Consider the following 25,318-nt stretch of genomic DNA (forward strand, 5'->3'; position numbering starts at 1 on the left):
TAGAACTGTAGTACCCGACGTCTCGAGCGAGGGGAACCTTTTATTGTCAATCCCCCTTTCGTCGCTGAACCCGATCTCGACGGACTGACGGTTCTTAAGGTGGCGTTTGTGGGGCGTATACTCACGACGCACCCCTAGGGGGCCCCGGCATGATCAGCGATAGCTTCCTGTTGGGTGTCCTGCCTCTAATTGTGGCTCCATGGTGGGTATGGGGGCACATTCGTGGATGAATTTGTCACTTTTCGTCTCTATGTCGTTGAATGTTTCTGTTGTACCCTCTCAGGCTCGTGGGGTGGGCGACCAAGCCCCCGAGTCGGCCTGTATTGGAAGACCAGGCTCTGTAGCTCCCGCTGCGTTGGGCCCCGACCTTGCTCCTCCTTTGACCGTCCTGACTTCTTCCCCCAGCTCCCCTCCCTCCTCTGAGGTTGGGTCGAGCCTCCAGCCCCCGGTGGTGACCACTTCGTCCCCTGGTGTGGCTAAGTCTTTCGTTGTGACTACTGCGCCTTTTGACCCCTCTCTCTCTAGGGGTTCTCAACGCCGTTCGCGCCCCAACCGCACTCGCTCGATTCCTTCCCGTGCTGATGCGTATCAGGCCTTGTTTGGTCCTGCTTCATGGGCCAAATACTTTGATCTCCTCCCTCTTGATTCTGCGCCTCCTGACGATTTCTCCCTCCATCGGCATCTTGTAGATTCCGTGGATGCGTGTGTTACTTTCAACCCCACTCGTCTCGGTACACGTGTCGTTGCTGCTCCTTCTCAGGATGCGGCTTCCCGCTTGGCTGCCTTATCTTGCCTTGGCGAGATCCCTGTTCGGGTCTCCAAGAACGTTCAGATGAATTCCAGTGTTGGCACTATTCTCCTCCCACCCCATGTTGCAACCGGTGTTCGGAATCTGCAGGATTGCCACGATGATATTCGGCATATCCTTGATGCCCAAGGCCATTCTGTCCTCCAGGTTGACTCGTTTACTCGTCCCCCTCGTGGTCGTCGCCGTCAACCCCTTCGCGTTGTGAAGATCACCTTTGATGGTAGGACCCTTCCATCCTCTGTCATTCTTGCTGGTGCTAGGTGCTCTGTCCAGGAGTATATTCCTTCTCCTCGACTTTGTAATAAGTGCTGGAGGTTTGGGCATGGTGCCCTCCGCTGCTCTGGGACTGTCTCTCTCTGTCCTTTGTGTGGGAGTGAAGGTCACTCTAAGTCGGAGTGCACTTCTCCCCAAGCTCGCTGCCTCAACTGTGGTGAGGCCCATCCTACGTTCTCCCGTGCCTGTGTCCATTACAAGCTTGAGGCGGCCGTCCTTAACCTGAAGCACCGGGAGCGTTTGTCTTTTCCTGAGGCGAGGCGCCAGGTTCGCCGGCTCCCGCCTTATACTAACATCTCTTATGCTCGCGTGTTGCGCTCTTCCTCTCCTCGTCCTTCCCCCCTTCCTCAGACTCTCAACCGTTTCCGGGCCTTGGACCCTGATACGCCCACTGCCCCCTCCTCTGTTCCTTTGAGTTCTTTCCCGAGGAGTCCCCCTCCTGGTCCTCTGTCTGGGGTTCCCCTTCTTTCAACCCGGTCTGTCATGTCTCCTGTGTCTTCTTCCTCGTCCCCCTCCGATCCTCCTTCCCATCCTCTTCCTCCATCTATCGGCTCTCCCTGCCGCCTGTCGGTGCAGGCGGATGTCCATCGCTCTCCTAACGGCCGTCGTGTGTGCTCTCGTTCGGCTTCTCCTGTTGAGACACTGGAATCCGTTGCCCGGTACGTAGTTGCTGGGACACCTGTCTCTTTAAGTCAGAAGCGTAAGCCTGGCTCCTCCCCTTCCTCTTCCCCGGCGGGTAAGAAGGCTTCGCTTTCTTCCTTAGCTCCTACTTCTGGCTCTGTTGCTCCTTCCCCTCCCGTTTCAGTGGTTGCGCCCCCTGTTCCTGCTATGGAGGTTTCTTTGGCCCCTGCTTCCCTTTCGGTTGCTGCTCTTGCTGGGGTGCGCTCCCCTCTTTCTACTCCCCCTCTTCCTACTGCTGTCCTTGACTGCTCCTCTCCGTTGTCTCCTCCTCTTCCTCCTCCTCCTCCGGACCCCGCCCGCCCACCTCTGATCTGTTCTCCCGTTTCCTTCCCTCCGTCTTTGCTCAGTTTGCCCATGCCCCCTAACCCTGACTTTGCTGACCCTGATCCCGACCCTGATATTCTTTAACGTGCTCTGTTGCTCTTTCGCCTTTGTTTCTTCCTTGTTCTCTGTTTTTGTCCTTTCTCTTCCCGTCGTTGTCCATTCTTCAATGGAACGTTCGAGGTTATTACGCCAATTTCCTCGAACTCCAGCTTCTGATTTCGCGGTTTTCGCCCCTTTGTGTCTGTCTCCAGGAGCCAATGCTTGGTGCTCGTCCTGGTCGTTTTCGTGGCTATTCCTTTCTCTCCCCCCCCCCAGCCATTGCTGGGGCTTCTAATTCTTCTGCTCTCTTGATTCGTGCAGATGTTCCCTTTGTTCCTTTACTTTTTCCTTCGCCTCTCCATTGTTCTGCTGCTCGTATCTTTGTGGGGAAATGGTACACAGTTTGTTCCATTTATCTCCCCCCGAGTGTCCCGCTCTCTCTTCCTGATTTGAAACACCTCCTAGACTCCTTGCCGGAGCCTGTGCTCCTGCTGGGTGACTTCAATTGTCGTCATTCTCTTTGGGGTGACGTTCTGACGAATACCCGGGGTCGCCTCCTTGAGCCGTTTCTCCTATCTTCTTCCCTGTCTCTTCTGAATTCTGGTGAGCCCACTCATTTGGACTCTCGGACTCGCGCCCTTTCTTGTCTTGATCTTTCTCTCTGCTCTTCTTCTCTTTACTTGGATTTCACGTGGCAGGTTCTTGATGACCTCCATGGAAGTGATCATTTCCCCATCCTTGTTTCCTTTTTCTCTTTTCGCCCTTCCCTCTCTTTCCCTAGGTGGCAGTTTGCTAAGGCAGACTGGACCCTATTTACCCTCAGTGCTGCTCTCTCTGACCTCTCCCTTCTGCCTCTCTCTCGCGCTCTCCTCCTTTTTCATGACACTGTCTTCAACGCTGCCCTCCGCTCTATTCCTCGCTCTTCCTCTCGGGGTCCACGGAAGTGCGTTCCCTGGTGGAATGCGGACTGTGCTCGGGCTGTCCGCTGTAAGCGTGCAGCCTGGAAGAGGCACCGCCGTAGGCAGACGACCGATTCTTTTCTTTTCTTTCGCAAAGCGAGTGCGGTGGCCCGTAGGGCCATCCGTACGGCTAAACGTGAATGTTGGGCATCTTATGTCTCAACAATTACGTCCGAAACCCCTCTGGCCCAGATCTGGAAGCGTATCCGCAAGATAGCGGGTAAGTTCGTTCCCGATGTTTCACCGGTCCTTCACCTCCATGATACTCTTGTGGCGGACCCGTTGCAGGTCGCTTCCGAACTGGGTTCCCACTTTTCTTCTGTTAGCTCTGGTCTTCATCTTCCCCAATCTTTCCTTCTTCGTAAACCTGTCCTTGAGTCTCGTCCTTTAGATTTCTGCACTCATCTTCAGCTTCCCTATAATGATCCCTTCTCTCTCTCTGAACTTCGTTCTGCTCTGGCCCTCTGCGGTTCTACGGCGGCGGGCTCCGATGGTATTCATTATGAGATGCTTCGCCATCTCCCTCCGAGCACGTCTCAGTATTTACTGAGTCTGTATAATCGGATCTGGGAGTCGTCGTCAGTCCCTGAGGACTGGCTCGATGCCGTTGTCCTCCCTGTTCGCAAACCGGGGTCTCTGGGTACTTCCCCTAAGGACTTTCGCCCTATTGCTCTCACAAGTTGTGTCTGCAAACTTTTTGAACGTATGGTTAACGTTCGTCTGATGTGGTTCCTGGAACGCCATCACCTCCTCTCCCCTTCTCAATTTGGTTTCCGCAAGTGCCGCAGCACGACAGATGTCCTGGTGAACTTGGAGGTCTATATTCGTACTGCTTTTGCTGCGAAGACCTCCGTTGTTGCCGTCCTTTTTGACCTGGAAAAGGCTTACGACACCACTTGGCGTTATCATATCCTATCTCAACTTCATTCTTTTGGCCTTCGTGGTCATCTCCCTCTCTTTCTCCGCAGCTTCCTCTCTCGTCGTTCCTTTCGGGTGCGCCTTGGTACCGCTCTCTCTCCCTCTTTTCAGCAATATGAAGGTGTGCCCCAGGGTAGTGTTCTGAGCACTACTCTTTTTCTGGTTGCCCTCAATGGTCTTCTTTCCTCTCTTCCTTCTGGTGTCTTCTCCACTCTCTATGTCGATGATCTTACCCTTTGTTGTCAGGGTGATGATTCGCCTCTCCTTCAACGCCGGCTTCAACTTGCAATTGATGCCGTGTCGTCTTGGGCCACTGATCATGGCTTCAAGTTCTCTACTTCTAAGACTTGTGCCATGACATTTACGCGGAAACGGGTTGTTCTTCGTCCCTCTTTGTCACTTTATGGTCATCCCCTTGAATACAAAGATTCCGCGAAGCTTTTGGGGTTATTCCTTGACACTCGTTTGTCTTGGTCTCCCCATATCTCTTACCTCCGTGTTGAGTGCTCTAAGGCCCTTACCCTCCTTCGGGTCTTATCCCATACTTCTTGGGGGGCAGATAGGCGCACTCTCCTTGCTTTACATTCTTCTCTCGTCCTGTCTAAGCTCGATTATGGTTGCCCTGCTTACTCGTCTGCTTCTCCTTCTACTCTTCGCCGTCTTGATGCTTTGCACCATACTGGGTTGCGCCTCAGTTCTGGTGCCTTTCGTTCGACTCCCGTCCTTAGCTTGTATGTTGACACTGGCTTCCTGTCTCTCCAGGACCGCCGTGATCGCTACTGTCTTCGCTATCTTGCGCGGTCCTTGCAACATCCTTCCTCTCGCCTCTGTCGTGCTTTAACTTTTACCCCTCCTGCGGTTCCTGTTCCTCTTCACCACCTCCCTCTTTCTGTCCGGTTATCTCGCCTGCAGGATTCTCTTTCCGTTCGTATTTCTGATGTTTCTCCTCGTGTTGTTCCTTCTTTGCCCCCGTGGAGGGTCCCTCTTCCACGGTTTTGTACTTCCTTGACCCGTATCACTAAAGCTTTTACCCCTCCTACGGTTCTAAAACGCCTTTTCCTCGAGCACTTTTCTTCTCACTCCCGCTCCGTTTCTGTCTTCACCGATGGGTCTAAGTCAGCGGACGGTGTTGGCTACTCTGTTGTTTTTCCTGATCGCACTTATATGTGTCGCTTGCCTCCGGAGACTAGCATCTTTACAGCGGAACTTTATGCTATTCTCTATGCTCTTCGTCTCCTACTTTCTCGTTGTCAGTCTTCCTTTGTAGTTGTTGTTGACTCTCGTAGTGCCCTCATGGCTCTCGGGTCCTTTAATCCAGTTCATCCAGTGGTTGTCGAGATCCAGCATTGGCTGTTTCTCGTTCATAGTAAATTTAAGTCGGTTGAGTTTTGTTGGGTTCCCAGCCATATTGGTGTGTCTTTAAATGAGCGTGCGGATGCTGCCGCCAAGGAAGCTGTCCGCTCTTGTCCCATCTCTCGTAAGGGCATTCCGTATTCCGACTTTTACCCGGTTATCCATTCCTCAGTCCTTACCCGTTGGCAGGCTTCTTGGTTGTCTGTTACTGGTAACAAGCTACGTACTCTTAAATGTTGTGTTTCCTCGTGGCAGTCCTCCTTCCACCGTAACCGGCGGTGGGAAACAGCTCTGGCGAGGTTGCGTATTGGCCATACTCGCTTAACCCATGGTCACTTGATGGAGCGCCGCCCTGCTCCTTATTGTCCTAGTTGCATTGTCCCTCTTACGGTCGTGCATGTCCTTCTTGAATGTCCTGACTTCCAGGACGAGCGTATGTCTTGCTTTCCGACCGCCCCTCGCGGTCACCTGTCCCTCGATAGAATTCTTGGTGACTCGGATACTTTTGATATCGTTCGCCTTATGCGTTTTTGTTCTCGTATTGGCATCCTTGGTGATATTTAGCGCCCTCTGATTATTTTGCGCATTTGATGGTGCTACATAGCCTTCCCGGTTTGGTGCCTTCTTTTGATAATTACTTACTTACTTATATTGTTTATTCTGATCTTTTTATTGTATTTATTGCCTTATACTTGCATGCTTGCATGTAAAAATAAAAAAAAAACTTGCAGAGGGTGAGTTGTCACGACCCTTGTGGATTTGTTCATTTGATGCATCACGTTAGTGTGATCTCTGTGTGTAATGATGTAAGGGCGAAGAGGGAGAACAGCCTATTGACATAGCTCGGGTGCAGGGGAAAGGGGGGTTGTGTAAAACCCTGGTTTGTGCCTCGGAGAGGCTACAGGATCCAGTAAGTTCAGTAGAACTTCGGTTTCCACCCTTTTAACCCCTGTCGTAGCACAGTCGATTAAGGCAGTGTCTGGGATGCTCCCGGATGCAGGTTCGAATCCTCGTCACGGCCCTTGTGGATTTGTTCATTTGATGCATCACGTTAGTGTGATCTCTGTGTATAATGACCTGGTGGTGGTCTTGAAAAAGGCTGCTCGCTCTGGGGGGTCCGTGCTCCCTGCTTCGTCGGCGGCGGTCTTGTCGCCTCTTCCGTCTTCAGTCGTTCTTCTGTAGCTCCAGTGGTACCGGTGGAGGTGTTACCATCACGTCAACCGTCACCTTCTTGTCCTGTGCGTTCGGCGGCATGGCCGTCTCTGCGGCCTACGTACGCTTCTTTGGTGTCTTCTGCTTCCAAGGAGGGAGGTGTGTTGTGCTCCCCTGCCTCATTATGCGACTTGCGTCAGTGAGCTTCGGGAGTGGCCGTTTCCGCCTGATTTGGTGATTCCTGAGTTTATGCAGGCCCCACAGCGGAAGGGTTATCGACTCCCTACTGACATGGAATATTTGATTTGGGAGGCCTAAAAGAAAAGGTATCCTTGGGATAAGTTCCCTGAGAAGTTTACTCCTGCCTCTGGGATTTAGGATCATGCCCCGTGATTCCTTTGTTTGGCTGTATGTTGTGGGTTGTTTTCTATTTGTGTGCATGGATGTGGGGTGCGGGGTGTGTGTGTGTGTGTGTGTGTGTGTGGGTGGGGCGGGTTTGTTTTCCCAGTTCCTGCGTGCTCCGATGTTTGTTATGTATTATGTATTGCGATTATGTTTTCTGTACTGTGATTATGCTGTCCTTTTGTTTCTATTGAGTATTTGTCATTTCCTTTAGTGTTGTATTTATTATCATTTTGTCTTGATGCCTATCTGTATGTGGTTACAGTGCCGATAGACTTGTTTTGTATAATTATGTTCTGGTGTTTGGGTTGTTGGGTGCGGGTTTGGGTACCGTGTTTCTGTACTGTATTCCCGTGTTTGTATTGTGACGGTAACGCGTTGGTGTTCGGCTGTTCAAAAGTTAGGGGTATGGCCTCGTCACATATAGAAACAAAAAATAGAAAATCTGGAACTTCGTCTGTGGTAAGGTAATGGGAAGACACACAAAACACAAGTAAATTTAACAATGAGATTTTAATTACGTTAGAAAAGCAAAACATGAATAAAATGGACATACAAATTGGAACATAAAATCAATCAAAATAATAAGAATAATCAAATGACAAAATGAAAAGTTACGTTAAGACAAGTGAGTAATAACAAGTGAACAATTTACAATCAGAATATTAGGTGCAGGAATATTGGCTTTTAGCTGCCACCTCTCTTTAGTACACGTAAGCCAGAGCCTAGTCTTTCAACGAGACGTGTTAACTTGTTGAAAGCACTGGATATTCTGAGGTCTGTAGGTCGTGTGGCCCCAGACATCAGGTAGTGTGGCGAGTGGAGGGCAGGTGCAACTGGACACGCAGCCAATCAGCGATGAGCAGGCGACGTACAGGTAGTTTGGTGATTCGAGTGGCGGAGGGGGGGAGCAGGTGTTCCTGGTGCTGCATACGTTTGCTCTCTGGCAAACCTTGGTGTTGTATTTGTTGGATATTTCTTCCATATTAGTTGTATAGGGATGTATATAGCGACGAACTTGGGAGGGAAGAGCAGGCTCAATCTCTTGAAGGAGATTATCGTCACAGTATGTATTGTTGTTTTTGTGGTCGGCCCTTCAGGCCGGTGTTTTGTGGTTGAGTTCCTTTGTTCTTTTGTACCTTTGTGAGTTTGTGCTTTGACATTTTGTGTTTTGTGCTCTGTTTTGTTCTAGTTTGCTTTTATTTATTGATTTTATTGTATTTATTGTATTCATTTGCATGCTTGCATGTAAAAATAAAAAAAAAAAAAAAAACTTGCAGAGGGTGTTGGGGTAGAGAAGATGGTGGCTGGTCTGAGGTCTGTGGTGACCGTCCTGGTTCCTGCTGTCTCCCTCAGTGTGGCTCGCCTTCCTCTACCTTACTGTAAGTGGACGAGGTGTAGCTCCCTGACTTGGCCCTCTTGTCTAGGAACTCTTCACTAAGCACTCCTGACCATGCAATCCTGACTAGACACTCCTGACTAGGCACTTATAACTAAACACTCTTGACTAGGCACTCCTGACTAGGTACTTATAACTAAGCACTCCTGACTAGGCACTTATAACTAAGCACTCTTGACTAGGTGGTACTCCTGACTAGGCACTCCTAACTATGCAGTCCTGACAATGCAATCCTGACTAGGCACTCGTAACTAAGCACTATTGATTAAGCACTCCTGACTAGGTACTTCTGACTAAGCACTCATGACTAGGCATTCCTGAGTAGATATTCCTGAGAGGTTAATCCACATTAGATATTCCAGAATAGCATACAGATATATGGCTAGGATGTACATATCACTAGGATCAGTACTGGGAATGGTTACTGCTGAACAACAATAACTACGCTTCATATTTCCTTCGTTTTTTATACCTTATAATTTATCTTCCTTTTCACATAATAATTTCAATAAATTAATAATAATTTCATACACTTATTACAAAGAGGAATTTTGTAACTAGCTCATCAAGATTGTAACTTGCTTAGCTAAATGAATTGTGGGGTTCAGTCCCTGAGCCCATAATGTGCCTCTGTAACCCTTTCCACTACCACCCACAAGATGGGTATGGGGTGCATAATAAATGAACTAAACTAACTAACTATTACAAAAAAAACCACGATTAGTTTGTTTAAAAATTTTAAATAGAAAAAATATTAGGAAAACATTTATCGATTGTTGACAACACAATGGTCTAGGGGTTCCATTTCCGGGCAGAGTCAGGTGTTAATTAAGCATCAGAAGCATACCTGCCATATTCACGAAGCAGTTATGCAAGCACTTACGAACGTGTACATCTTTTCTCTATCTTTGGCGGCTTTGTTTACAATTATTAAACAGTTAAAGAGCTCCGAAGCACCAGGAGACTGTTTATATCAATAACAACATTTGATTGGGCTGTTTTCCTGCTTGTAAATTGTTTAATAAATGTAAAAAAAAAAGCCGTCAAAGATTGAGGAAAGATGTACACGTTCGTAAGTACATGCGTAACTGCTTCGTGAATCTGGCCTCGGTTGGTCAGTTCCTACTGTGTGTAACTCCCCCTCCCCATCCGGCCCGTTGGCGTCGTGAGTGGGCTTGGTGGACGGCTGCCGGAGTGTGATGCTCCGTTGGGCTGTCCTCTGTCCTTTTCTGTCCTTGCACTCCTGCTACTGTCTTCTCCAATTGTGCCGGATCGCTTTTCCTTTTCCTTATGTTTCGTTTTTCTCCCCCCTCTTCTCCTATCTGCTTGTCGTTTCCTGCCGACCTTTTGCTTGTTTTGGATTATTTCTTTGGACTTCTTCTATTTTGACGCCCGGGTGCTTGAGGAGGCATACTCTTGCACCCGTAGAACTGTAGTATCCAACGTCTCGAGCAAGGGGAACCTTTTATTGTCAATCCCCCTTTCTTCGCTGAACCCGATCTCGACGGACTGACGGTTCTTAAGGTGGCGTTTGTGGGGCGTATACTCACGACGCACCCCTAGGGGGCCCCGGCATGATCGGCGATAGCTTCCTGTTGGGTGTCTTGCCTCTAATTGTGGCTCCATGGTGGATATGGGGGCACATTCGTGGATGAATTTATCACTTTTCGTCTCTATGTCGTTGAATGTTTCCGTTGTACCCTCTCAGGCTCGTGGGGTGGGCGACCAAGCCCCCGAGTCGGCCTGTATTGGAAGACCTGGCTGTGTAGCTCCCGCTGCGTTGGGCCCCGACCTTGCTCCTCCTTTGACCGTCCTGACTTCTTCCCCCAGCTCCCCTCCCTCCTCTGTGGTTGGGTCGAGCCTCCAGCCCCCGGTGGTGACCACTTCGTCCCCTGGTGCGGCTAAGTCTCTCGTTGTGACTACTGCGCCTTTTGACCCCTCTCTCTCTAGGGGTTCTCAACGCCGTTCGCGCCCCCACCGCACTCGCTCGATTCCTTCCCGTGCTGATGCGTATCAGGCCTTGTTTGGTCCTGCTTCATAGGCCAAATACTTTGATCTCCTCCCTCTTGATTCTGCGCCTCCTGACGATTTCTCCCTCCATCGGCATCTTGTAGATTCCGTGGATGCGTCTGTTACTTTCAACCCCACTCGTCTCGGTACATGTGTCGTTGCTGCTCCTTCTCAGGATGCGGCTTCCCGCTTGGCTGCCTTATCTTGCCTTGGCGAGATCCCTGTTCGGGTCTCCAAGAACGTTCAGCTGAATGCCAGTGTGGCACTATTCTCCTCCCACCCCATGTTGCAACAGGTGTTTGGAATCTGCAGGATTGCCACGATGATATTCGGCATATCCTTGATGCCCAAGGCCATTCTGTCCTCCAGGTTGACTCGTTTACTCGTCCCCCTCGTGGTCGTCGCCGTCAACCCCTTCGCGTTGTGAAGATCACCTTTGATGGTAGGACCCTTCCATCCTCTGTCATTCTTGCTGGTGCTAGGTGCTCTGTCCAGGAGTATATTCCTTCTCCTCGACTTTGTAACAAGTGCTGGAGGTTTGGACATGGTGCCCTCCGCTGCTCTGGGACTGACTGTCTCTGTCCTTTGTGTGGGAGTGAAGGTCACTCTAAGTCGGAGTGCACTTCTCCCCAAGCTCGCTGCCTCAACTGCGGTGAGGCCCATCCTACCTTCTCCCGTGCCTGTGTCCATTACAAGCTTGAGGCAGCCGTCCTTAACCTGAAGCACCGAGAGCGTTTATCTTTTCCTGAGGCGAGGCGCCAGGTTCGCCGGCTCCCGCCTTATGCTAACATCTCTAATGATCGCGTGTTGCGCTCTTCCTCTCCTCGTCCTTCCCCCCTTCCTCAGACTCTAAACCGTTTCCAGGCCTTGGACCCTGATACGCCCACTGCCCCCTCCTCTGTCCCTTTGTGTTCTGTCCCGAGGGGTCCCCCTCCTGGTCCTCTGTCTGGGGTTCCCCTTCTTTCAACCCGGTCTGTCATGTCTCCTGTGTCTTCTTCCTCGTCCCACTCCGATCCTCCTTCCCATCCTCTTCCTCCATCTATCGGCTATCCCCACCGCCTGTCGGTGCGGGCGGATGTCCATCGCTCTCCTAACGGCCGTCGTGTGTGCTCTCGTTCGGCTTCTCCTGTTGAGACACTGGAATCCGTTGCCCGGTACGTAGTTGCTGGGACACCAGTCTCTTTAAGTCAAAAGCGTAAGCCTGGCTCCTCTCCTTCCTCTTCCCCGGCGGGTAAGAAGGCTTCGCTTTCTTCCTCAGCTCCTACTTCTGGCTCTGTTGCTCCTTCCCCTCCCGTTTCAGTGCTTGCGCCCCCTGTTCCTGCTATGGAGGTTTCTTTGGCCCCTGTTTCCCTTTCGGTTGCTGCTCTTGCTGGGGTGCGCTCCCCTCTTTCTACTCTCCCTCTTCCTGCTGCTGTCCTTGACTGCTCCTCTCCGTTGTCTCCTCCTCTTCCTCCTCCTCCTCCTCCGGGCCCCGCCCGCCCACCTCTGATCTGTTCTCCTGTTTCCTTCCCTCCGTCTTTGCTCAGTTTACCCATGCCCCCTAACCCTGACTTTGCTGACCCGGATCCCGACCCTGATATTCTTTAACGTGCTTTGTTGCTCTTTCGCCTTTGTTTCTTCCTTGTTCTCTGTTTTTGTCCTTTCTCTTCTCGTCGTTGTCCATTCTTCAATGGAACGTTCGAGGGTATTACGCCAATTTCCTCGAACTCCAACTTCTGATTTCGCGGTTTTCGCCCCTTTGTGTCTGTCTCCAGAAGCCAATGCTTGGTGCTCGTCCTGGTCGTTTTCGTGGCTATTCCTTTCTCTTCCCCCCCCCCCCAGCCATTGCTGGGGCTTCTAATTCTTCTGCTCTCTTGATTCGTGCTGATGTTCCCTTTGTTCCTTTACTTTTTCCTTCGCCTCTCCATTGTTCTGCTGCTCGTATCTTTGTGGGGAAATGGTACACAGTTTGTTCCATTTATCTCCCCCCGAGTGTCCCGCTCTCTCTTCCTGATTTGAAACACCTCCTAGACTCCTTGCCGGAGCCTGTGCTCCTGCTGGGTGACTTCAATTGTCGTCATTCTCTTTGGGGTGACGTTCTGACGAATACCCGGGGTCGCCTCCTTGAGCCGTTTCTCCTCTCTTCTTCCCTGTCTCTTCTGAATTCTGGTGAGCCCACTCATTTGGACTCTCGGACTTGCACCCTTTCTTGTCTTGATCTTTCTCTCTGCTCTTCTTCTCTTTACTTAGATTTCACGTGGCAGGTTCTTGATGACCTCCATGGAATTGATCATTTCCCCATCCTTGTTTCCTTTTTCTCTTTTCGCCCTTCCCTCTCTATCCCTAGGTGGCAGTTTGCTAAGGCAGACTGGACCCTATTTATCCTCAGTGCTGCTCTCTCTGACCTCTCCCTTCTGCATCTCTCTCGCGCTCTCCTCTTTTTTCATGACACAGTCTTCAACGCTGCCCTCTGCTTTATTCCTCGCTCTTCCTCTCGGGGTCCACGGAAGTGCGTTCCCTGGTGGAATGCGGACTGTGCTCGGGCTGTCCGCTGTAAGCGTGCAGCCTGGAAGAGGCACCGCCGTAGGCAGACGACCGATTCTTTTCTTTTCTTTCGGAAAGCGAGTGCGGTGGCCCGTAGGGCCATCCGTATGGCTAAACGTGAATGTTGGGCATCTTATGTCTCAACAATTACGTCCGAAACCCCTCTGGCCCAGATCTGGAAGCGTATCCTCAAGATAGCGGGTAAGTTCGTTCCCGATGTTTCACCGGTCCTTCACCTCCATGATACTCTTGTGGCGGACCCGTTGCAGGTCGCTTCCGAACTGGGTTCCCACTTTTCTTCTCTTAGCTCTGGTCTTCATCTTCCCCAATCTTTCCTTCTTCGTAAACCTGTCCTTGAGTCTCGTCCTTTAGATTTCTGCACTCATCTTCAGCTTCCCTATAATGATCCCTTCTCTCTCTCTGAACTTCGTTCTGCCCTGGCCCTCTGCGGTTTTACGGCGGCGGGCTCCGATGGTATTCATTATGAGATGCTTCGCCATCTCCCTCCGAGCACGTCTCAGTATTTACTGAGTCTGTATAATCGGATCTGGGAGTCGTCGTCAGTCCATGAGGACTGGCTCGATGCCGTTGTCCTCCCTGTTCGCAAATCGGGGTCTCTGGGTACTTCCCCTAAGGACTTTCGCCCTATTGCTCTCACAAGTTGTGTCTGCAAACTCTTTGAACGTATGGTTAACGTTCGTCTGATGTGGTTCCTGGAACACCATCACCTCCTCTCCCCTTCTCAATTTGGTTTCCGCAAGTGCCGCAGCACGACAGATGTCCTGGTGAACTTGGAGGTCTATATTCGTACTGCTTTTGCTGCGAAGACCTCCGTTGTTGCCGTCCTTTTTGACCTGGAGAAGGCTTACGACACCACTTGGCGTTATCATATCCTATCTCAACTTCATTCTTTTGGCCTTCGTGGTCATCTCCGTCTCTTTCTCCGCAGCTTCCTCTCTCGTCGTTCCTTTCGGGTGCGCCTTGGTACCGCTCTCTCTCCCTCTTTTCAGCAATACGAAGGTGTGCCCCAGGGTAGTGTTCTGAGCACTACTCTTTTTCTGGTTGCCCTCAATGGTCTTCTTTCCTCTCTTCCTTCTGGTGTCTTCTCCGCTCTCTATGTCGATGATCTTACCCTTTGTTGTCAGGGTGATGATTCGCCTCTCCTTCAACGCCGGCTTCAACTTGCAATTGATGTCGTGTCGTCTTGGGCCACAGATCATGGCTTCAAGTTCTCTACTTCTAAGACTTGTGCCATGACTTTTACGCGGAAACGGGTTGTTCTTCGTCCCTCTTTGTCACTTTATGGTCATCCCCTTGAATACAAAGATTCCGCGAAGCTTTTGGGGTTATTCCTTGACACTCGTTTGTCTTGGTCTCCCCATATCTCTTACCTCCGTGTTGAGTGCTCTAAGGCCCTTACCCTCCTTCGGGTCTTGTCCCATACTTCTTGGGGGGCAGATAGGCGCACTCTCCTTGCTTTACATTCCTCTCTCGTCCTGTCTAAGCTCGATTATGGTTGCCCTGCTTACTCATCTGCTTCTCCTTCTACTCTTCGCCGTCTTGATGCTTTGCACCATACTGGGTTGCGCCTCAGTTCTGGTGCCTTTCGGTCGACTCCCATCCTTAGCTTGTATGTTGACCCTGGCTTCCTGTCTCTCCAGGATCGCCGTGATCGCTACTTTCTTCGCTATCTTGCGCGGTCCTTGCAACATCCTTCCTCTCGCCTCTGTCGTGCTTTAACTTTTACCCCTCCTGTGGTTCCTGTTCCTCTTCACCACCTCCCTCTTTCTGTCCGGTTATCTCGCCTACAGGATTCTCTTTCCGTTCGTATTTCTGATGTTTCTCCTCGTGTTGTTCCTTCTTTGCCCCCGTGGAGGGTCCCTCTTCCGCGGTTTTGTACATCCTTGACCCGTATCCCTAAAGCTTTTACCCCTCCTACGGTTCTAAAACGCCTTTTCCTCGAACACTTTTCTTCTCACTCCCGCTGCGTTTCTGTCTTCACCGATGGGTCTAAGTCAGCGGACGGTGTTGGCTACTCTGTTGTTTTTCCTGATCGCACTTATATGTGTCGCTTACCTCCGGAGACTAGCATCTTTACAGCGGAACTTTATGCTATTCTCTATGCTCTTCGTCTCCTGCTTTCTCGTTGTCAGTCTTCCTTTGTAGTTGTTGTTGACTCTCGTAGTGCCCTCATGGCTCTCGGGTCCTTTAATCCGGTTCATCCAGTAGTTGTCGAGATCCAGCATTGGCTGTTTCTTGTTCACAGTAAATTTAAGTCGGTTGAGTTTTGTTGGGTTCCCAGCCATATTGGTGTGTCTTTAAATGAGCGTGTGGATGCTGCCGCCAAGGAACCTGTCCGCTCTTGTCCCATCTCTCGTAAAGGCATTCCATATTCCGACTTTTACCCGGTTATCCATTCCTCAGTCCTTACCCGTTGGCAGGCTTCTAGGTTGTCTGTTACTGGTAACAAGCTACGTACTCTTAAATGTTGTGTTTCCTCGTGGCCGTCCTCCTTCCACCGTAACCGGCGGTGGGAAACAGCTCTGGCGAGGTTGCGCATTGGCCACACTCGCTTAACCCATGGTCACTTGATGGAGCGCCGCCCTGCTCCTTATTTTCCTAGTTGCATTGTCCCTCTTACGGTCGTGCATGTCCTTCTTGAATGTCCTGACTTCCAGGACGAGCGTGTGTCTTGCTTTCCGACCGCCCCTCGCGGTCACCTGTCCCTCGATAGAATTCTTGGTGACTCGGATACTTTTGATATCGTTCGCCTTATGCGTTTTTGTTCTCGTATTGGCATCCTTGTTGATATGTAGCGCCCTCTGATTATTTTGCGTATTTGATGGTGCTACATAGCCTTCCCGGTTTGGTGCCTTCTTTTGATAATTACTTACTTACTGTGTGTAACTACCTCCACCCAGACACGGAAAGCAACACCATGACGCTGGCGGGAGAGGCTGTGGCAGACATAATACGGAGCACCATACACACGGACGGAACCGCATCCATGTGTTCTGTGTCTCTCCTCTCTGATGGTGGCTCTCCAGCCTCCAGTGTCTTCACAGTGAGTCCAGCCCGCTGCTCACGTGAGTCGTAGTAGCTAAAATTATTGGAACATGAATCGTAAAGTTTACATCGACAGAAACACTGAATCTTAGCTGCAACTGCTTTAGTTATCAACTATTAAAGATCTTTAACTAAAATATTTTAAATATTAAAAAAATGGCAGATAGTGAGATCAAATTGAATAGTGCATTATTCATATCTAATTGATTTCTCTAACAGGCAATGAAAGGTTTAGAGACTCCCTGGGGAGTGTCAGTGTTCAAGGTGTCAGCAGACGGCCAGGACGCTAATGTGACGTTGACGCAGCTCTCCCAGATGGTCGGCGAGGCTCGGCGGGTAGGTCACTCTCACATTACTGCTGATGCTGGTAGGTCACTCTCACATTACTGCTGGTAGGTCACTCTCACATTACTGCTGATGCTGGTAGGTCACTCTCACATTACTGCTGATGCTGGTAGGTCACTCTCACATTACTGCTGACGCTGGTAGGTCACTCTCACATTACTGCTGACAATGGTAGGTCACTCTCACATTACTGCTGATGCTGGTAGATTCACTCTCACATTACTGCTGATGCTGGTAGGTCACTCTCACATTACTGCTGGTGCTGGTAGGTCACTCTCACATTACTGCTGACGCTGGTAGGTCACTCTCACATTACTGCTGACGCTGGTTGGTCACTCTCACATTACTGCTGATGCTGGTAGGTCACTCTCACATTACTGCTGACGCTGGTAGGTCACTCTCACATTACTGCTGATGCTGGTAGGTCACTCTCACATTACTGCTGATGCTGGTAGGTCACTCTCACATTACTGCTGGTGCAGGTAGGTCACTCTCATTACCATTACAGTCAGTATACTGTTTCTACAAAATTTATACTGTGTTGATATCAACAGCTGCGAGTGGTGTCACGCTGCATGATGATGGTGGTGGTAAGCGACGACCGGTCCTTCCTCTCCTCTTTCGCTGAGTTATCGTTTCAGCTCCGCCTCCTAGTATGGTCGACTAGGCTCCTTGTTGCTACACATTTACCACTACAAGAGCTACAACATCTCCATAAGGTTCTGGCCAGCAGGAACGCGATGTTGCTGGTCACTGACAGTTCCTCGGTCTCGGTCAGGTAAACACAAATATATCCACATCTAGGCTTAATAACATCAACCTTATGGAGAACTGGTTTGTTTTTAAAATTAAGATTTCACTACTCTCATGCTGATAAGTTTCTTTAATGTACAAACATTTGTAAATTTATGGCATTCAGAAAAATAGTTACATTTGGTCTTATATGATCTAGCGTTAGTTTGTGTCATGATGCTGTAGGTGCAGTGTGTACGTGCGTCTGCCCTACAGTGCTCCAGGAGCCTCACCTCTGCAAGTGGCCTCCTGGACGCCCAGGCGGGGCCTCGTCCACTCCTCCAGCTTCACGCTCTTCCCTGATAAATACTTCAGGTGTGTCATGTATCAGAAACAATCAAGGAAACGCTGTTTTTTTCAAATTTCAAGTAAAATTTTAATGATTATTATGTCAGCTTCAGGTCACATGACCTTAGTAGTGTAAATGATGCCTCAGGCAGACAATTTTGGTTTTGGCAAAAGCCTGAATTAGTTCCAGCCTTTTTAAAAAGGTTGTTTAGATTTCGGCAAAACCCGGGATTAACCTCGTCCCTTTGTAACTGGTGTTATTGTTTTAACTGGATGTTATTGGTTTTTAACCTAGTGTTGTTGTTTCCTGATGCCCCTGTTACCTAGCAGTAAATAGGAACCTGCGAGTTAGACAGCTGCTATAGGCTGCTTCCTTGGGGTGTGTAACCTGGTAGAGAACCGGCCGCGGGAACGCAAAGCCCTGAAATCATCTCAAGATAACCCTTCCTTTTTCTTGTCTCCTTCCTTTAACCAATGAACTAAAAGCACCCGCATATATCTATATATATATATATATATATATATATATATATATATATATATATATATATATATATATATATATATATATATATATATATATAAATATATATATAAATATATAAATATATATATATATATATATATATATATGTATATATATATGTTAGTATAATATATATATATATATATATATATATATATATATATATATATATATATAATATATATATATATATATATTATTAAATATGACCGAAAAAGTAAGATTAATAATTCTAACACGAATTTTTTCAATCTTTCGTACATTTCTTTTCACTGTTGGAGGTAAATCAAAAATCAATTCTCCAAAATTCATTTTTATTTCTAGTCTGACGCGACACGAGCGCGTTTCGTAAAACTTATTACATTTTCAAAGACTTTAGTTCACAAATACACAACTGAATAGAACTTACGCATCTCCGATTTTATATCTACATTTGAGTGAGGTGGAAGGGGTGATGTGGCATTAACACAAGACAGAACAAGATGTGGCATTAATAGGGTATTAATTTCATCAACACAAGACAGAACAAGAGTATTAATAGGGTATTAATTTCATCAACACAAGACAGAACACGAAACAATGGATATTGAATAGAAGTGTTTGTAGAAAGCCTATTGGTCCATATTTCTTGATGCTTCTATATTGGAGCGGAGTCTTGAGGTGGGTAGAATATAGTTGTGCAATAATTGGCTGTTGATTGCTGGTGTTGACTTCTTGATGTGTAGTGCCTCGCAAACGTCAAGCCGCCTGCTATCACTGTATCTATCGATGATTTCTGTGTTGTTTACTAGGATTTCTCTGGCGATGGTTTGGTTGTGGGAAGAGATTATATGTTCCTTAATGGAGCCCTGTTGCTTATGCATCGTTAAACGCCTCGAAAGAGATGTTGTTGTCTTGCCTATATACTGGGTTTTTTGGAGCTTACAGTCCCCAAGAGGGCATTTGAAGGCATAGACGACGTTAGTCTCTTTTAAAGCGTTCTGTTTTGTGTCTGGAGAGTTTCTCATGAGTAGGCTGGCCGTTTTTCTGGTTTTATAGTAAATCGTCAGTTGTATCCTCTGATTTTTGTCTGTAGGGATAACGTTTCTATTAACAATATCTTTCAGGACCCTTTCCTCCGTTTTATGAGCTGTGGAAAAGAAGTTCCTGTAAAATAGTCTAATAGGGGGTATAGGTGTTGTGTTAGTTGTCTCTTCAGAGGTTGCATGGCTTTTCACTTTCCTTCTTATGATGTCTTCGACGAAACCATTGGAGAAGCCGTTATTGACTAGGACCTGCCTTACCCTACAGAGTTCTTCTGAACTCTGAACTCTGAACTCTGTAGGGTAAGGCAGGTCCTAGTCAATAACGGCTTCTCCAATGGTTTCGTTGAAGACATCATAAGAAGGAAAGTGAAAAGCCATGCAACCTCTGAAGAGACAACTAACACAACACCTATACCCCCTATTAGACTATTTTACAGGAACTTCTTTTCCACAGCTCATAAAACGGAGGAAAGGGAGGAAAGGAAAGGCATAGACGACGTTAGTCTCTTTTAAAGCGTTCTGTTTTGTGTCTGGAGAGTTTCTCATGAGTAGGCTGGCCGTTTTTCTGGTTTTATAGTAAATCGTCAGTTGTATCCTCTGATTTTTGTCTGTAGGGATAACGTTTCTATTAACAATATCTTTCAGGACCCTTTCCTCCGTTTTATGAGCTGTGGAAAAGAAGTTCCTGTAAAATAGTCTAATAGGGGGTATAGGTGTTGTGTTAGTTGTCTCTTCAGAGGTTGCATGGCTTTTCACTTTCCTTCTTATGATGTCTTCGACGAAACCATTGGAGAAGCCGTTATTGACTAGGACCTGCCTTACCCTACAGAGTTCTTCTGAACTCTGAACTCTGAACTCTGTAGGGTAAGTCAGGTCCTAGTCAATAACGGCTTCTCCAATGGTTTCGTCGAACTAACAACTAACACAACACCTAAGAGATTATCGTCACAATATATATACATATATATATATATATATATATATATATATATATATATATATATATATATATATATATATATATATATATATATATATATATATAATGTCGTACCTAATAGCCAGAACGCACTTATCGGCCTACTATGCAAGGCCCGATTTGCCTAATAAGCCAAGTTTTCCTGAATTAATATATTTTCTCTAATTTTTTTCTTATGAAATGATAAATCTAACCATTTCATTATGTATGAGGTCAAATTTTTTTATTGGAGTTTAAATTAATGTAGATATATGACCATACCTAACCAACCCTACCTAACCTAACCTAACCTATCTTTATAGGTTAGCTTAGGTTAGGTAGCGGAAAATGTTAGGTCAGGTTAGGTTAGGTAGGTTAGGTAGTCGAAAAACAATTAATTCATGAAAACTTGGCTTATTAGGCAAATTGGGCCTTGCATAGTCGGCTGAGAAGTGAGTTCTTGCTACTAGGTACGACATATATATATATATATATATATATATATATATATATATATGTCGTACCTAGTAGCCAGAACTCACTTTTTGGCCTACTATTCAAGGCCCGATTTGCCTAATAAGCCAAGTTTTCCTGAAATAATATATTTTTTCTAATTTTTTTCTTATAAAATGATAAAGCTACCCATTTCATTATGCATGAGGTCAATTTTTTTTTATTGGAGTTAAAATTAACGTAGATATATGACCGAACCTAACCAACCCTACCTAACCTAACCTAACCTATCTTTATAGGTTAGGTTTGGTTAGATAGCCGAAAAAGTTAGGTTAGGTTAGGTTAGGTAGGTTAGGTAGTCGAAAAACAAATAATTCATGAAAATTTGGCTTATTAGGCAAATCGGTCCTTGCATAGTAGGCTGAGAAGTGCGTTCTGGCTACTAGGTACGACATATATATATATATATATATATATATATATATATATATATATATATATATATATATATATATATATATATATATATATATATATGCAAACAAGCCTGAATGGTCCCCAGGACTATATACAACTGAAAACTCACACCCCAGAAGTGACTCGAACCCATACTCCCACAACTGGTATGTACAGGGACGCCTTAATCCGCTTGACCATCACGACCGGACATAAGGAAGTGATAGCCGAGGCTATATGAACCACTTCCCCGCCGGCACTCGGATGGTAATCTTGGGCATAGCATTTTATCAAATCACCTCATTCTTTGGGGCACACGTGAGGAACACAAATGCAAACAAGCCTGAATGGTCCCCAGGACTATATACAACTGAAAACTCACACCCCAGAAGTGACTCGAACCCATACTCCCACAACTGGTATGTACAGGGACGCCTTAATCCGCTTGACCATCACGACCGGACATAAGGAAGTGATAGCCGAGGCTATATGAACCACTTCCCCGCCGGCACTCGGATGGTAATCTTGGGCATAGCATTTTATCAAATCACCTCATTCTTTGGGGCACACGTGAGGAACACAAATGCAAACAAGCCTGAATGGTCCCCAGGACTATATAGGGGGGGAGTATATCTTGGGGGAGGTGCCCAAGATTACCATCCGAGTGCCGGCGGGGAAGTGGTTCATATAGCCTCGGCTATCACTTCCTTATGTCCGGTCGTGATGGTCAAGCGGATTAAGGCGTCCCTGTACATACCAGTTGTGGGAGTATGGGTTCGAGTCACTTCTGGGGTGTGAGTTTTCAGTTATATATATATATATATGTATATATATTGTGACGATAATCTCTTTCAAGAGAGATTGAGCCTGCCCTTCCCTCCAAACTACGTCCCAGTAACAACTAATATAGAAGATATATCCAACAAGTACAACAACAAGTTTTGCCCAGAGTACAAAACGTATCCAACACCAGCACACCTGCTCGCCTCCGCCACCGTTAAACTGGCAAACTGCTTGTCCATCGCCTGCCTGTCGCTGATTGGCTGGTGCCCGTCGCACCTGCCCCACCACCCGCCACACGAGCTGATGTCTGGGCCACCGCGACCTAGGGAAGGCAGAATATATCGTGCTCCACACAAGTTAACACGTCTCATTGGTAGACTAAGCCTTGGCTTACGTGTACTAAGGGAGGTGGCAGCTTGAAGCCAATATTCCTGCATCATTATTTCCTTTGCTATATTTGCTATTACTCACTTGTCTTAACGTAACTTTTCATTTGCCAGTGATTATTCTTATTATTTTGTTTGATTTATCTGTTACAATTTTTATGCCCAATTTTATTCATGTCTTGCTTTTCTAACGTAATTAAAATTTCATTGTTAAATTTACTTGTGTTTTGTGTGTCTTCCCATTACCTTACCACAGACGAAAGTTCCAGCTTTTTTCTTTTTTTTTCGTTATGTGACGAGGCCATACCCCTAGCTTTTGAAACAGCCGAACACCAATGCGTTACCGTCACATAAAATGGGGGCCTGCCCTAGGAGCTTCACTCAGGTACTGGTGCCAAGTAGTAATTTTTGGTAAGCGTATTTGGCTTTGGTAATGTAGCTTTTACTATTTTTCATATTCAATTTCATTTTTATATGGTGCTGTGTGTATTGTGCATTCCGAGAGTAGCATATAGTGAAGGTGAGACAACTTTGGATTACGTGGTGACTGTAGGCCTCAGTCATACTCTTAATTGGTCATCTCTCCCTCCGTGTTATTACTCGTGTTTACCATCTTTTGTCCCTTGGATATTTCTCATATTTTCGACAGATCATCATATTGGTACCCTGGTACTGTGGTCTACCCCCGGGTCAAGTGCACCTAATCTTCTGCAATCTGACAATAGGAGGATAAAGAGGGCCATAGTTCCTCTAGCACGAACTTTAGTTGCTGAATTGGGACCTCAGCAGCAGTTCTCGTCACCAGTTGACACCTCGCACCCCTACACGTCAGTCAGAGATGATGATACATACATATTGGTAGGGAATTAGCTTTCTTTTTCAGAGCACAAAAGTTCGCTAATTCTGTATCATATTAATTTCAGTGGGAAAACTTGCTTATGTCCTATAGAGACTCGGCAAGGTATGCCTACATCCTTGGACTACCAATTTTACTTTTGAGGCAATTAACTGTTTCATTTGTTTTAGAAACTCAGTTTCACTTGTTTAGTAGGATTTTCTTGCCCTTATCCTCTTACATGAGTACCGGGTACAAGATTTCCTGCGACCTTGATTTAAATTAATCATTTAACATCTTGTACTTAACTTTAATTGTTAAAGATTCCACAGGATAGGTACCAGTTGCCACGTTGTCCTGTTTCTGACATTCACTATATCACAACGGTATATTCGTTGTGTATTTATTTGCTAATTTCACCATGTTTCGTCTCCAAGCTTTCCGTGCAGATCCAGCAGGTGAAATAGGGACTTTAAGTCGTGCCAAGAGGACTGAATTACAAACTCTTGCACATGAGTATCAACTAGAAGTTCCCTACCAAGCCAACAAAAATGACATACACAACCTGTTACTGGATCATTTCTTAGAGCAAGGTAAGATAGACTCTGAAACTCATGAAACTTACTATATTGCAGATAAAACTGATTTGGCAACGATGAAACTCAAAATAGAGCTGGCCAAGATTGAACGCGAGCAGCAAAGGGAAGCAGCTGCCATGCAAAGAGAAGCCCTCGAACAACAAGAACGAGCAGCTGCCATACGGAAGGAAGAACAAGAACGTGAAATCGCCCTCAAGGAACGTGAAGCTGCCTTGAGGAAAGAAGAACAAGAACGTGAGGTTGCAATACTCCGTGGGCGGGAACGAGTACAGCTTGAAACAAAACGACGCGAGTTAGAGATGCAACACGAACATGACAAGCAACAAGCGACTGGCTATAGAGTGTCGTCAACAAGAATTCGCGTTGGAAACTTCACACCTCGCTCAACGCCAGCAAGCTACTGCCAATCTTCCCATCAGTTTTAATATATCACATGCAAGTAAGTTAATGCCATCATTTGTAGAAGCAGAAGTTGACGTGTTTTTTACCACCTTTGAAACCCTTGCTAATCAACTCAGTTGGCCTGTCGACCAATGGGCCACACTTCTCAGAGTACATCTTACAAGTAGAGCTGCAGTCACACTCAGTACTTTGGCGTCTGAGAATGACTACCAGACTCTGAAACAAGCAGTGTTGGACGCCTACCTTCTCTCCACCGAAAGTTATCGAAGGAAATTCCGTGACCACCTGAAGGCAAGTACCACTACCTTTCTCGAGTTTGCTAACACAAAACGGAGATATTTTATGAAATGGCTGGAAGCAGCACATGTCTCTACTTTTACAGAACTCGTCAACCTGATGCTAGTTGAAGTATTCCTGAGGCGTGTGCCGCCTCCTGTCCGTCTATATTTAGCAGATAAAGAAGAAACCGACTACCTGAAGTGTGCTAAGTCGGCTGACACTTACAGCCTCATCCACCGGCTGACACCAGAACCATCCTCCAGTAAGAAGTCGTGGTACAGTTACGAGAAAGTGAGCACCGATCAGGCTGGCTCGCAATTGTACTGCAAGTATTGTAGACTCTATGGACATACCATAGATAAGTGTGGTAAGTCTCAATACAAGGGAACCACCGACACGCAAAAACCCAAACCAACTCCTCCTAAGTCCGGTAAGCCTGTGATGAATGTTGGTGTTCATGTTAATGATCTTTCTCTTTTCAGTAACCACCTGTATACTGGAACTGTCTCTGCCAACGGTTCAAATCCGGAGGGACGTTTCAAATTGAAGATCTTGAGGGACACAGCGGCTCTTCAATCGATCATCTTGAAGTCGGCTGTGCCCAACATCGCCTACACCGGAGAAACTGTCTTCATCACTGACCTCACTGCTACCACTCCTTATCCTCTCGCCAGAGTCCACCTGGATTGTCCCTTCATGAACGGAGAAGTCCAAGTCGCCGTCAGGGAAAAGCCTTTTCCCGTGCCTGGAGTGCAACTTCTCCTAGGCAACGACTTGGCAGAAGACCTGCAACCGACCAACCTGATCGTCATGGACAAACCCCAGGTGTGTACCTCTGTGCCAGATAACCCTATATTCGAGTATGTTCCAGCAAAGGTTCAAGAGTGATGAAGTTTCTCCTCCGGTTCTAGTGACCACCCGTGCACAAGCCGCACGACCACAGCCAGCTGACTCTACTGCTACCGCTGTCCCTCAAGACCCTCAGAAACTACCCCCGATTCTGACCAAGTTGGAGTTCCGTAAGTTACAGAGGGAAGATCTTACCTTAACACCATTATTTTTCCAGGCTGAGACTCTACCCGACAGTATTCCTGGGTTCTTCCTAGAGAACGACTTGCTCTACCGCAGATATAGACCCAGTAAGCTGAAGGAGGACGACGATTGGGCCAACATCGAACAACTTGTGATTCCTGCCAGCCTGCGGCCCACTATTCTACACCTGGCCCACGGAGCACTCTCCCACTACTGATTCAACAAGACTTACCATGGAATTCGTCAAGACTA

At 47.2% G+C, this 25,318-nt stretch overlaps 1 protein-coding gene across 4 annotated transcripts in view; it reads left to right on the forward strand.

The window, feature by feature from the left end:
* LOC123771516 (probable glutamate receptor) overlaps positions 1 to 25,318 on the forward strand; it is a 135,719-nt gene that overhangs the window by 37,883 nt on the left and 72,518 nt on the right. For 2 of the 4 annotated variants that reach the window (XM_069313813.1, XM_069313816.1), the window contains exons 2-6: positions 8,190 to 8,291; positions 15,763 to 15,905; positions 16,127 to 16,243; positions 16,807 to 17,030; positions 17,231 to 17,359. In XM_069313813.1, the coding sequence (XP_069169914.1) occupies positions 8,210 to 8,291; positions 15,763 to 15,905; positions 16,127 to 16,243; positions 16,807 to 17,030; positions 17,231 to 17,359 (695 nt within the window). In that variant the 5' untranslated portion in view covers positions 8,190 to 8,209. The remainder of the gene's footprint in view (positions 1 to 8,189; positions 8,292 to 15,762; positions 15,906 to 16,126; positions 16,244 to 16,806; positions 17,031 to 17,230; positions 17,360 to 25,318) is intronic. The other 2 variants (XM_069313815.1, XM_069313814.1) reach the window with 2 other exon arrangements.

This window comes from Procambarus clarkii, chromosome 76 (assembly GCF_040958095.1).
Source record: "Procambarus clarkii isolate CNS0578487 chromosome 76, FALCON_Pclarkii_2.0, whole genome shotgun sequence".
NCBI lineage: Eukaryota > Metazoa > Arthropoda > Malacostraca > Decapoda > Cambaridae > Procambarus > Procambarus clarkii.